This window comes from Theropithecus gelada, chromosome 11, assembly GCF_003255815.1.
Source record: "Theropithecus gelada isolate Dixy chromosome 11, Tgel_1.0, whole genome shotgun sequence".
NCBI classification, from domain to species: domain Eukaryota; kingdom Metazoa; phylum Chordata; class Mammalia; order Primates; family Cercopithecidae; genus Theropithecus; species Theropithecus gelada.
The window spans coordinates 99,920,117-99,935,149 of NC_037679.1; the positions used below are offsets into that span (position 1 = coordinate 99,920,117).

Here is a 15,033-nt window from a genome sequence, read left to right on the forward strand (position 1 = left end):
AACCCGCTGTGGTGGAGGGATGAGTTTGTCAATGCGATGACTCCTCCCTTTGGGCCAATACAGCTCCATATGCTCTAGCCCGGAGCCAGAGCTCAGGGACACCGGACAGCATAGCATGACCTTAAGCAGCCAGTGTATAAGATGTGGGCTTAGCTAAGAAGGCCATCCTTGGCTGGGTGCAGGGGCTGACACTTTCAAACTCAACATTTTGGGAGGCCAGGAGTTCCAGACCAGCCTGGGCAAAATAGCAAGACCCTGTCTCTACCGAAAACATACACACACACACATGCACAACTTAAAAAAGAATGCTATCCTCATGCTTGTGCATCCAGCAAGATGACAGTGCCTTCTCCCACCACCCTACATCACACCTGCTATGTTTATATCTCCCATTATAAAAGAGAGATGAAGAACAGGGAACTTACAAGCCAGATTTCCTTGGTTTGAATCTTACTCTCCACATTACCTTAAACAAGTTTCTTCCAACTCTCTGTGCTTCAGCTTCCTCATCTGTAAAACTTAGAATAATAAAAAGAAAACCTGGCCGGGCACGGTGGCTCAAGCCTGTAATCCCAGCACTTTGGGAGGCCGAGACGGGCGGACCACGAGGTCAGGAGATCGAGACCATCCTGGCGAACACGGTGAAACCCCGTCTCTACTAAAAAGTACAAAAAACTAGCCGGGCGAGGTGGCGGGCGCCTGTAGTCCCAGCTACTCGGGAGGCTGAGGCAGGAGAATGGCGTAAACCTGGGAGGCGGAGCTTGCAGTGAGCTGAGATCCAGCCACTGCACTCCAGCCTGGGCGACAGAGGGAGACTCCGTCTCAAAAAAAAAAAAAAAAAAAAAAAAAGAAACCTATCCCCTACATATGTTGTGATGGCTAATAAGTTAATATATAGAAGGGTCCGGAATGCAGTACTGTACTGTTACATAAATGTTAAGAGCCATTATTATCACACCATCACGACCTTATTCTAATTATTTAGGGCTGTGATGGCACTTTTGCTTTATCCCGCCCCATTACATAACTGCCACCTCCTCCTCTTTCATTCTTCCATGCTGCTGTTCAGTTCCATGACTCACCTGGAGAGGTATGTTCCAGGCCAAGTAGACCATGTGTTTGTGCTCATCCATCCAGATTTCCGCCACTCGCAGAGCATTGCGCTTCAAGGCAGGGGTCAGATCCAAGGCGTAGGGCTTGTGGTGTCTCTCTAGGTGAGCAATCCGGGAGCAGGGCAAAATCTCAATCTTCCCTCCACACTGCCACACCTGCAGAAGAAGACAAAAAAAATCACCTGCGCTTCACAGCCAATGGATTGCATAGCTTGTTGACACAAGAAGACTACATTTTAGAACCGTTTTTAAAGAATGTAAGCTCAGTCCTCCCACTCCTGCCTTTATATTGCCTCCTAACCGTCTTATCTAAATCATCTTTCCTTAGAAATCTACCGAACTGCTTCTCTCCTGTCATTCAAACAACTCCTGAAATCATACTTCTTTCAGCAAGTCCTCCTACATGGACCAAAGGAGGGGCCTCTGCTCCCTTACCCCCAAGGAAAGTGTCCATGTCCTGAGAGGCGCCATGCCCTGAGCCACTCTCACTGCACTAAGTTCCTCCTGCCCCTTCTCTGCCTGCATGCTAGACATAGGGCAATGTGGCAGACAGATGCCAAAGTGACCCCATGGTCCCTCCTCCTGGTGTCTACAGCCTTGCCTGATCCCCTCCCCCTTGCGTGTGGGCCTGTGACATGCTTCTAACCAACAGAATGTGGCAAAGATGGCAGGACGTGCTTGATTGCATGGATCATGAATACACTGCATAAGACTGTAGAGTCCATTTTGCCAAGAGATGCTCTCTCTTGTTGGCTTTGAAGAAGGAAGCTGCCATGTTGTCAGCTAACACATGAAAAGGGAAGACATTAAGAGTGGCTTCCAACCCATACCCAGCATGAAACTGAATGCTTCCTCAGCCTGGAAGACTTTAAGGAACTGAATGCTGCCAATAAGAATGTGAGCTTGAAAGCAGATCTTTCGCCAGTGGAGCCCAGATGAGAACCCAACCGTGGCTGACACCTTGATGGCAGCCTTACAGAAGACCCAGCTAAACTGTGCATGGACCTCTGACCCACAGAAACTGTGAAATAATGAATGCATCTTGCTTTCAAACACTAAGTTGTGATAACATTGTTATACAGCAATAGATAACTAATTTGCGTAACTTGACCAAAAGGTACCATGGCTTATGACCCAATTACAAACATTCATTTGTACCATCCTGATGGGTATAAAACATACTTGTCAAAACGCACATTCTCATATTGAGTTTAGAAAATATGATGTTCATCTCAGTAGCTAATGGGACTATCCAATCATATTGGATTGATGTGATGTCTCCTGTGTCTTCTCTTCACGGTTGCCTAAGTGAGCTGCAGTTTCTGGGAGGTAATTAGCCCATAGCAGTGGCTAGCAACCTAGCACACTCATGTCAGTGGGAGTGCCTGAGATAACGGTGTGTAGCTCAGGCCCCACTGGTTCAGTTAACTTCCCAAAAGAGTGTCCAACTGAGTAGTCAGTCTCATTATCTGACTTTCAAATTGTTTTCATCCTTTTCTCCACTTCTTAAAACCCTGGATTCCCCTTCCTTTACACCCTATTTCCCAGAACAATGAATGAAGTTAAAAAAAAAAAAAAGGCTTTGAAATCAGACTGACCTATGTTCAAATTCTGGTTCCATCATTGCACACCTGGCAGCTAGCGTGTTTTGCAGCTGCCAGTTGTGCAATGATGGAAAAAGCTGACCCTCAACTTACTCATCTGCTAAAAGGGTACAGCCACTCTTTGGACTGTCACCAGGATCAAATGACATAACAAGAAATCAGTTATGGCAGCCTCTGAGATAACCTGAAGTACACATTTTCTTTCATTATCCTTCTTTGGCTCTCCTCACTGGCCCCCAGAATGATGTGGAGGTTACATCCAGCTTGCACTCAAATATTATTATTCTCTCTAGCCAAACATTCAAAATCCAAATATAACCTTACTCCAATTTTCCTAGCTGATGGAGGTCTTCACCTCACATGAATTCAGGGAGAAAAATTAACTTTGTCATAAGAAATCTTAAATTCAAGTTAAAAGTCAAGATTGCTGAGGCCAGGTGTGGTGGTTCATGCCCATCATCCCAGCAATTTGAGAGGCTGGGGCAGGCAGATCACTTGAGGTCAGGAATTTGAGACCAGCCTGGCCAACATGGTGAAACCCTGTCTCTACTAAAAATACAAAAAGTAGCCGGGTGTGTTGGTGTGCACCTGTAATCCCAGCTACTCAGGAGGCTGAGGCGGGGGAATCACTTGAACCTGGGAGGTAGAGCTCGCAATGAACCTAGATTGCGCCACTGCACTCCAGCCTGGGCAACAGAGCAAGACTCTGTCTCAAAAGAAAAAAAAAAGATTGCCATTTATGAAGTAATGCCCATAATTAGCTTTGCCCAAAAGTCTTCAAACTCTGCTCTCAAAATTTATTCCCACTTGCCAAACTCCTTCCATCATCTCTCTCTCTCTCTCTCCCCCTCTTTCTCTCTCTCTCTCTCTCTCTCACACACACACACACACACATGCACACACACACAGACACTAAGCTTCTGATGATAATAATATATTACTTTGTGCCATATACTGTCCTAATACTTTCCATAAATTTAATCCTCACCATACAGGTATCTCCCTTTAAGTAACCTGCCCATGTTTGCCAGCTAGTAAATGACAGAGCTGCATTGTGAACCCAGGAAGTTACATGTCCGGTTCTGGCACAGCGCGTGAAATAAACAAGGTGCTCAACAAATGCTGTTTTTCCTTTCCTACCCATATCTCCCTTCTTCACCTTTCCTACCCATCATCTCCATGTACACATTGATGAGCACCATCCCTGCCATGGCCACTAGATGTCAGAATAAAGCGCTCTATGTAGCTCTGATATTCAAGATCTGCTACTGGAGAAAGATCCTAATAAGTGCTTAGAAGTTTTAAAAGGCAAATAGTCACACACAAACCAAGAAGCTGGATATGGGCAGAACTGCTTGATCCAAAGAAAAGGAAAAGGATGACCCTATATTTTAAGCAAAGTCCATTTTAAAAATCACAAAGTATTAAAATAAATAGAACGTATTGTAGAAACTGAAATGGCAGTGTTTTATGTATGTTTGGGAGAATGAAAACAGAGAGACTCAGCCTAGGTGCAGAAGGAGAGAACAAAGCATAAGGAACTCAGAAATAATGAGGGCTTTGGGTCCTAAGTTGAAGAATTGGAGAATTCACCTAAAGCTCTGGTAGGTAGGAAAACCCAGCCAGAGTGTAACTAGGGTCATCCTCAACACTTTGCTAAGTACTATACATAAAGTATTTTTGCATTTATATTTTTTGTGTGAGAGACTACTTGTACTCCCATAGTCTATTCTGCTCTACATCTCCAGTTATAGAAGAAACACCTGGGCATATAACCCACTAACTAAAGTCTGTATTTCCCAGACTCCTTTGCACACAGGTGTGGCCATGTGACTAGGTAATGGCCAATAGAATGTGAAAAGAAACAATATACACAACTTTCAGGTAGTGCTCTTCAAAAGAAAGAGCTTGCTCTCTCTCTTCCCCCTTTTCTCTCCCTACCGGCTAGAATACAAATACGGTGTTGAGTGTGGCAGGACCACAAAATAAAAGTCTTGGTCCCTATCACGCTAGAGCTACCATATCAATCCTGAACTGCTTATGTTCAAACTGTTATAAGAAAGAGTAATTAATTTCTATCACGTTGAAGCTTCTGTTATTTTAGCTTCTGTCAGAGAAGCTGAGTGAGCATTCTAATTAATATCTCTATAAAATTTTATCAAATTCATTATTACATTGTGACTGTACCATCATTCTTATGAGGTACATTAAACAAAATGCTTCTCTCCATTTCACAAATGGGAAAACTGATCAGACCACCTTATTTGTTTTCACACTGCCATAGAGAGCTGCCTGAGACTGGGTAATTTACATAGGAAAGAGGTTTCGTTGACTCACAATTCATCACAGCTAGACAGGTCTCAGGAAAATTACAATCATGGCAGAAGGCAAAGAGGAAGCAAGGCACCTTCTTCACAAGGCGGCAGGAAGGAGAATGAACGCAGGAGGAACTACCAAACACTTATAAAACCATCAGATCTTGTGAAAACTCACCATCAGGAGAACAACCTGGTGGAAACCCTCCCATCATGATCCAATTACCTCCACCTGGTCTCTCCTTTGACACGTGGGGATTGTGTGGATTATAATTTAAGATGAGATTTGAGTGGGGACACAAAGCCTAACCATATCAACCACCATCCCAAAAAGTTAGTTTTCTCTGCCAAAGAATGATTATGGCTTAAGGTATAACCCAGACAAGACTCAAAAGTTCATTTGTTAACATTAAATGTGGAGTCCTGAGTGGGTCCTTATTGGGTACAGTACATGGCTATGGGGTCATCAGTTTCAGTTAGAAAGAAATTAAAAAGAGTGGAATGAAATAAACTCTAGATGGGAAATTACTTTGTTCCTCCAGACACCACAATGGACCAGAGATCACCTTGTCACAAGCACAGAATTTCAGGGCTTGGAGGGGAAAAAAAGGTCATCTTATAGAAGCTTAGTCCACAGTGAGTTAGTAGAGACAGCATTAGAACTCAGGGTCAGTGTTTATTACAATGCCATCCTGACATTCTTATTATTGTCACTTTTACCATTAAACATTTATTGAGTGTAAACCGTGTATCACTCACCATACGAGGTGCTTGATGCAGGAGGTAAGGTTTAGAGGGCTTGTATGTTGCACACAAACTCTTGAGTGGCAAAGCAGGATTTTGACTTACGTCTGTCTGTCTCCAATACCTATGTAATTTCCACTACTTTCCAATGCCTCTTTTAAGAGTTCAGCCTTAGCCTGAAAGATGAAAGATGAACTACCGAGAACAAACACAAACCCACAGGCCAGCCCCTTCTAATGAGGCCCTGAAGATTATGCCAAAAAGGTAAAAGAGATACTGTGGAAATGATATTTTATCCACAAAACCTCTTCTAAATTGATCCTGATGCATGAAAATTTATTGGCCCTAATTCTTCACACCATTTTAGGGTTGGCCATGTGACTTATACTCTGAAATAGCTTGCTACTTCTAAACCTAGGCCTTACAAGACTTCACATGGTCCCATTGGCCCTCTTGTACACCATAAGAAGAGCTTTCTGTCCTAGGTAGCTGCTATCCCACATTTGCCTGAGCCCCAGAGTGAACATGTGTGGATCACAGCCATTCCGTCTGAGCCAGCTGGATCTGCAAATCTGTGAGAATTGATTATTGTTGCTTTAAGGCACTCAGTTTGGGTTGATTTATTGCGTGACATTTTTTGGCAAGAGTTAACCAACACACTGACATATTTTGAATCTGCACTTGTAATTTCTCTATTTTTCTTGGTTTGCATCCTGAATTCCCTTATAGAGCACAAAAATTCAGGTTGGGAGAGGTGGTGGAGCAAGATGGTGGAATAGAAGGCTCCACCAATCGTCCCCCTGACAAGGATACGAATTTAACAACTATCTACACAAGCAAAGCACCTTCATAAAAACCAAAAATCAGGTGAACACTCACACTACTCATATTTTAACTTGATATTGCTGAAAGAGGCACTGGAGAGGTAGAAAGGACAGTGGTGAATCACTGATGCTACCCCTCCCCCATCCCCACTAGCTGCAGTGTGGTGTAGACAGCACTTCTGTGTGTTGGAGAAGGAAGAGCACAGCAATTGTGAGGCGTTGAACTCAGTGCTGTCCTGTTAGAGCAGAAAGGAAAACTGAACCAAACTCAGCTGCTGCCCACCCAAAGAGGGAGCATGTAAACCAGCCCCAGCCAGAGGGAAATCACTGATCCCAGAAGTAGGACGTTGAGTTCCCCCAAACCTCGCCACCAGGCTACAGTGCTCTGAGTCTCTAAGTAAGCCTGAAAGGCAGTCTAGGCAACTATTAGGTGAATCCTAGTGCTGAACTGGGCCCAGAGACAGTGAATTGGGGGTGGGGAGGCAGGTCACACAACCTACTGAAACACCAGTTGGGGCCACTAAGGGAGTACTGGCATTACCCGTCGCCTAACCCCAGGATGCACAACTCGCAGCTCCAGAAGAGACCCCTTCCTTCCATTTGAGGAGAGGGGAGGGAGAAGTGAGGAGGACTTTGACTGCATCTTGGATACCAGCTCAGCTACAGCAGGCTAGGAAATCAGTCAGAGTTGTGTGGTCCCCGGTCCAGGCACTAGCTCCCAGATGACATTTCTAAACATACCCTGGCTAGAAGGGAGCTCACTGCCTTGAAGGGAAGGACCCAGTCCTGGCAGCATTTATCACCTGCTAGGTGAAAAGCCCTGGGACACTGAACAACTAGCAGCAATACCCAATACTACACTGAGGGCCTTGGGTGAGTCTCTGAGACTTGGTGGCTTTAGGTACCAGCTTGGCCACAGGTGGGTAGAGCACCAAGCAGTCTCTTGGGGGTCCCTGATTCCAGGACTTGACTCTTAGATGGCATTTCTGAACCTGCTCTGGGCCAGAAGGGAGCCCACTTCCCTGATGGGTGAGTCCTAAGCCAGGCAGCATTCATCATAAACTAACTTGAGAATCCTTGGACCCTAAAGGAACATGAGTGGTAGTCTGGCAGTACTCCCTGTGGGCCTGTGGTGGCACTGGCCTCTAACTTGGGAAAGAAGAGGGAAGAGTAGGAAGGAGTGTGTCTTGTGGTTTGAGTGCCAGCTCAGCCACAATATAATAAAACATGAGGTAGACTTTTAAGGTATTTTACTTTAGTGTCTGACTGCCAGACAGCACCCCTGGACCCACTTGGGACCTGGAGGAATACATGGCCCTGAAAGGAAGGACACAGGCCTGTGTCCTGTGTCCTGGCTTTGCCACCTACTGATTGTAGAGCACCAGGGTCTCAAGGGAACATAGGAAGTATGCAGTGAGTGGTCACAGCAGGCCTTGGGTGAGACCCAGTCCTATGCTAGCTTCAGGTCTGACCCAGAGCAGTCGCAGTGGAGGTGGTCACGGAGGTGCTTGTGTCACTGCACCCCCAGCTCCAGGTAGCTCAGAACAGAGAGAGAGAGACTCCGTTTGTTTGGGAGAAAGTAAGGGAAGGGAACAAGGGTCTCTGCCTGGTAATCCAGAGAATTCTTCCAGATCTTGTCCAAGACCATCAAGGTGGCACTTCCATGAGTCTGGAAGAACCACAGCATTACTGGGCTTAGGGTGCCCCCTAAAGTAGGTACAGCTTAGATCATGACACCCACATCTTTTTGCATATCTGGAAAGTCTTTCCAAGAAGGATGGGTACAAACAAGCCTAGACAGTAAAGGCTACAATAAGTAGTCTTTACTTACAACAAGCAGCCTAACTCTTCAATGCCCAGACACAGAAGCACATCTACAAGTATCAAGATAATTCAGGAAAACATGATCTCACCAAATGAACTAAGGGACCAATCCTAGAGAGAGACATGGGACCATTCAGACAGAAAATTTAAAATAGCTGTTTTGAGGAAACTCAAAGAAGTTCAAGATGATACACAGAAGGAATTCAGAATTCTATCAGATAAATTTAACAATGAGATGGAAATAACAGAAAAGAATCAAGCAGAAATTCTGGAAATGATAAATGCAATTGGTATACTCAAGAATACGTCAATGTCTTTTAATAGCAGAACTGGTTAAACAGAAGGGAGATTCAGTAAGCTTGAGGACAGGCTATTTGTAAAATACATAGTCAGAGGACAAAAGAAAAAAGAACACAAAACAATGAAGCTTGCCTACAGGATCTAGAAAATAGCCTCAAAAGGACAAATCTAAGAGTTATAGGCCTTAAAGAGGAGGTAGAGAAAGAGAAAGGGGTAGAAAGTTTATTCAAAGGGACAACAATACAGAACTTCCCAAACCTAAAGAAAGATATCAATGTCCAAGTACAAGAAGGTTACAGAATGCTAAGCAGATTTAACCCAAAGAAAACTACCTCAAGGCATTTAATAATCAAACTCCCAAAGATTAAGGATAAAGAAAGGATTCTAAAAACAACATACAATGCAGCTCCTATACTTTCTGATAGCAGACTTTTCCGTGGAAACCTTACAGGCCAGGAGAGAGTAACATGATATTTGTAAAGCGTTGAAGGAAAAAACTTTTACCCTAGAGCAACATATACAGTGAAAATATCCTTCAGACATGAAGGAGAAATAAAGACTTTCCCATACAAACAAAAGCTGAAGGACTTCATCAACACCAGACCTATCCTACAAGAAATGCTAAAGGGAGTACTTCAATCAGAAAGAAAAGGACGTTAATGAGCCATAAGTAATCACCTATAGTATAAAATTCACTAGTAATAGTCAGTACACAGAAAAACACAGAATATTATAACACTGTCACTGTGGTGTATAAACTACACTTATCCTAAATAGAAAGTCTAAATAATGAATCAATCAACAATAATAACTACAAAACCTTTTCAAGACATAGTACAGTGAGATATATAAATAGAAATGACAGAAAGTTAAAAAACAGGGGGACGAAGTCAAGGTGTAGAGTTTTTATTTGTTTTTTTTTTTTTCTCCACTTGTTTGGTTGTCTGTTTATATAAATAGTGTTAAGCTGTCATCACCTTAAAATAATGGGTGATAAGATAGTATTGCAAGCCTAATGAGAATCCCAAACCAAAAACATACAACAGATACACAAAAAAATAAAAAGCAAGAAACTAAATCATATCAACAGAGAAAATCACCTTCACTAGAGGAAGACAGGAAAAAAAGAAACAAGAAAGAAAAGACCACAAAGCAACCAGAAAACAGATGACAAAATAGCAGAAGTCCTTTCTTACCAATAATAACATTGAATGTAAATGGACTTAACTCTCCAATCAGGACATAGAGTGGCTGAATGAATGAAAAAACGAGACCCGCTGATCTGTTGCCTATAAGAAACATACTTCGCCTATAAAAATACACATAAACTGAAAATAAAGGGATGGAAAAAGATATTCCATACCAATGAAAACCAAAGAAAAGCAGGAGTAGCTATATTTATATCAGACAAAATAGATTTCAAGACAAAAACTATAAGAAACAAGGAAGGTCACTATATAATAATAAAGGGGTCAATTTAGCAAGGGGGTATAACCATTTTAAATATAAATGCACCCAATACTGGAACATCCAGATATATAAAGCAAATATTATAGGAGCTAAATAGAGAGATAGGCCCCAGTACAATAATAGCTGAAGACTTCAACATCCTATTTTCAGCACTGGACAGATCTTCCAGACAGAAAATCAACAAAGAAACATCAGACTTAATCTGTACTATAGACAAAGTGTCTCTAATACATACTTACAGACATTTCATCCAGTGGCTGCAGAATACACATTCTTCTCCTCAGCACATGGATCATTCTCAAGGACAGACCATATGTTAGGTCACAAAACAAGTCTTAAAACATTCAAAAAATAAAAATAATAGCAAGCATTGTCTCTGACCACAGTGGAATAAAACTAGAAATCAATAACAAGAGAAATTTGGGAAACTATACAGACAAATGGAAATTAAACAATATGCCCCTGAATGACCAGTGAGTCAATGAAGAAACTAAGAAGGAAACTGGAAAATTCATTGAAACAAATGATAATGGAGACACAACATAACCAAAACCTATGGACTACAGCAAAAACAGTACTAAGAGGGATGTTTACAGCTCTAAGCGCCTACATCAAAAAGAGTAAAAACTTCAAACAAACAATCTAATGATGAATCTTAAAGAACTAGAAAAGCAAGAGGAAACCAAACCCAAAATTGTAATAGAAAATAATTAATAGATCCCATTTGTCAATTTTTTTCTTTTGTTGCTATTGCTTTTGGCATCTTTGTCATGAAATCTTTGCCCATCCCTATATCCTGAATGGTATTGCCTAGGTTGTCTTCCAGGGTTTTTATAGTTTTGGGTTTTACATGTAAGTTTTTAGTCCATCTTGAGTTAACTTTTGTATATGGTATAAGGAAGAGGTCCAGTTTCAATCTTCTGAATATGGCTAGCCAGTTATCCCAGCACCATTTATTGAATAGGGAATCCTTTCCCCATTTCTTGTTTTTGTCACGTTTGTTGAAGATCAGATAGTTATAGGTGTGCAGTCTTTTTTCTGGGTTCTCTATTCTGTTCCATTGGTCTATGTGTCTGTTTTTGTACTAGCACCATGATGTTTTGGTTGTCGTAGCCCCATAGTATAGTTTGGAGTCAGGTAGCTATTATTAAAAAGAAAAAAAATAACAGATGCTCGCAAGGTTGTGAAAAAAAAGGAATGCTTGTCTACTGTTGATGGGAGTGTAAATTAGTTCAGCCATTGTAGAAGGCACTGTGGTGATTTCTCAAAGATCTAAAGATAGAGATACCATTCAACCCAGCAATCCCTTTACTGGGTATATACCCAAAGGATTATAAATCATTCTATTATAAAGACACACACATATGTATGTTCATTGTAGAACTATTCACAATAGCAAAGACATGAAATCAACCTAAATGCCCAACAATGATAGACTGGATAAAGAAAATGTGGTACATATACACCAACGAATACTATGCAGCCATAAAAGATGAAATCATGTCCTTTGCAAGGACATGGATGGAGCTAGAGGCCATTATCCTTAGCAAACTGACACAGGAACACAAAACCAAATACCACACGCTCTTACTTTTAAGGGGAAGCTAAATGATGAGAACACATGGACACAAAGAGGGGAACAACTCACACTGAGGCCTTTTGGAGGGTGGAGGGTGGAAGGAGGGAGAAGATAAGGAAAAATAAGTAATGGAGACTAAGCTTAATCTGTAGGTGATGAAATAATCTGTACAATAAACCCCCATGACACAGGTCTACTGATATAAAAAACCTGCACTAGTACCCCTGAGCTTAAAATGAAATTTAAAAAATAAAAAAGAAATAATAAAGGTCAGAGTAGAAATAAATGAAATTGAAATAAAAAATACAAAAAAGTCAATGAAACAGTCCAGGCATGGTGACTCACGCCTGTAATCCCAGCATTTTGGGAGGCTGAGGCGGGTGGATCACGAGGTCAGGAGATTGAGACCATCCTGGCTAACACGGTGAAACCCCGTCTCTACTAAAAATACAAAAAAATTAGCTGGGCATGGTGGCAGGCACCTGTAGTCCCAGCTACTCGGGAGGCTGAGGCAGGAGAATGGCGTGAACCTGGGAGGCGGAGCTTGCAGTGAGCCAAGACTGTGCCACTGCACTTCAGCTTGGGTGACAGAGCGAGACTCCGTCTCAAAAAAAAAAAAAAAAAAAAAAAAAGGAACAACAACAACAAAAATCAATGAAATAAAAAGTTGGTTTTTTGAAAAGTTCAACAAAATTGACAAACCTTTATCCAGACTAAGAAAAAAAGAGAGAATATCTAAATAAATATAATCAGAGGTGAAAAAGACATTACAACTGATACTACATAAATTCAAAGGAACATTACTGGCTACTATAAGCTACTGTATGCCAATAAGTTGGAAAATCTAGAAGAAATGGACAAATTCCTAGACACAATGAACCTCGTTCAAGATTGAACCAGGAAAAACATCCTGAACCTGAACAGACCAATAACAAGTAATGAGATCAAAGCTGTAATAAAGTTTCCCAGTAAAGGAAAACCTGGGACTCAGTGGTTTCACTGTTGATTTCTACTGAACATTTAAAGAAAAACTAACCAATCCTACTTAAATTTTTCCAAAAAATAGAGGAGGGAACATTTCCAAACTCATTCTATGAGGCCAGTATTACCCTGATACCAAAACCAGACAAAGACACATTAAAAAAGAAAAGAAAAGAAAAGAAAACTGCAGACCAATATCTCTGATGAACATTGGCACAAAAATCCTCAATAAAATATTAGCAAACTGAATGTGACAATACATTAGAAAGGTCATTCATCATGAACAAGTGGGATTCATCCCTGGGATGCAAGTATTGTTCAATGCATGCAGATCAATCAATGTGAAACATCATATCAACAGAATGAAGGACAAAAACCATGTGATCATTTCAATTGATGCTGAAAAAGCATTTGATAAAATTCAACAACTATTCATGATTTAAAACTCCTCAAAAAACTATGTATAGAAGAAACATACCTTAACATAATAAAAGCCGTATACAACCCACAGCTAATATCATACTGAACAGGGAAAAAATGAAAGCCTTTCCTCTAAGATCTGGAATATGACAAAGATGCCCATTTTCACCACTGTTATTCAATGTACTACTGGAAGTCCTAGCTAGAGCAATTAGACAAGAGAAATAAATAAAGGCATCCAAATTGGAATGGATGAAGTTCATGTTATCCTTGTTTGCAGATGACACAATCTTTTATTGGAAAAACCTAAAGACTCCACCAAAAAACTATTAGAATTGATAAACTCAGTAAAGTTGCAGGATGGAAAATCAACATCCAAAAATCAGTAGCATTTCTGTATGCCAATAGTGAACAATCTGAAAAGAAATGTTTAAAAGTAATTCCATTTACAATTGCCACAAATAAAATTAAATACCTAGGAATTAAGCAAAGAAGTAAAAAATATCTCTATAATGAAAACTATAAAACATTGATGAAAAACATTGAAGAGGACACCAAAAATGGAAAGATATTCCATGTTCATGAATTGGAAGAATCAATATCATTAAAATGTCCATACAACCCAAAGCAATATACGGATTCAATGCAATCCCTTTCAAAATGCCAATGACATTCTTCACAGAAATAGAAAAAACAATTCTAAAATTTATGTGGAACTGCAAAAGACCCAGAATAACCAAAGCCATGCCTAGCAAAAAGAACAACACTGGAGGAAACACATTACCTGACTTCAAATTATACTACAGAGCTATAGTAACCAAAACAGCATGGTACCGGCATAAAAACAGACACATAGACTAATGAACCACAATAGAGAACCCAGAAACAAACCCGCATGCCTATAGTGAACTCATTTTTGACAAAGGTACCAAGAACATACACTGGGGAAAAGACAGTTTATTCAATAAATTGTGCTGGGAAAACTGGATATTCATATGCAGAAGAATGAAAGTAGGTCTGTATCTCTCACCATACACAAAAATAAAATGAAAATAGATTAAAGACTTAAATCTGAGACCTCAAATTATGAAACTACTACAAGAAAAAAATGAGGAAAATCTCTAGGACACTGGTCTGGGGAAAGATGTCTTCAGCAATACCCCACGAGTACAGGCAACCAATACAAACACTGACAAATCGAATAACATCAAGTTAAAAAGCACAGCAAAAGACACAATCAACAAAGTGTAGAGACAGCCCACGAAATGGAAGAAAATATTTGCAAACTACCCATCTGGCTAGGGATTAATAACCAGAATATATAAGGAGCATAAACAACTTTATAAGTAAAAATTTAATAATCCAATCCAAAAATGAGCAAAAGATTTGAATAGACATTTCTCAAAGGAAGACATACAAATGGCAAACAGGCATGTGAAAAGATGCTTAAATCACTGATCATCAGATAAATGCAAATCAAAACTACAGTGAGATATCATCTCACTCCAGTTAAAATGGCTTATATCCAAAAGACAGGCAGTAAAAATGCTGGAGAGGATGTGGAGAAAAGGGAACCCTCGTCCACTGTTGGTAGGAATGTAGATTAGTACAACCACTATGGAGGACAGTTTGTAGGTTCCTCAGGAAAAAAAAAAAAAATGTATATATAGAGCTACCATATGATCCAGCAATCCCACTGCTGGGTATATACCCAAAAGAAAGGAAATCACTAAATCAAAGAGATATCTGCACTCTTTTGTTTGTCGCAGCACTGTTCACAACAGCCAAGATATGGAAGAAATCTGTGTCCATCAACAGATGAATGGATAAAGAAAATGTAGTACACAATAGAGTACTATT

At 40.7% G+C, this 15,033-nt stretch overlaps 1 protein-coding gene across 1 annotated transcript in view; it reads right to left on the minus strand.

Moving 5' to 3' along the window:
• Nucleotides 1-15,033, minus strand: part of GALNT8 (polypeptide N-acetylgalactosaminyltransferase 8) — a 62,112-nt gene that overhangs the window by 10,731 nt on the left and 36,348 nt on the right. Inside the window, exon 7 of the mRNA XM_025401448.1 lies at nt 1,083-1,268. Coding sequence (XP_025257233.1) covers nt 1,083-1,268 — 186 coding nt within the window. The remainder of the gene's footprint in view (nt 1-1,082; nt 1,269-15,033) is intronic.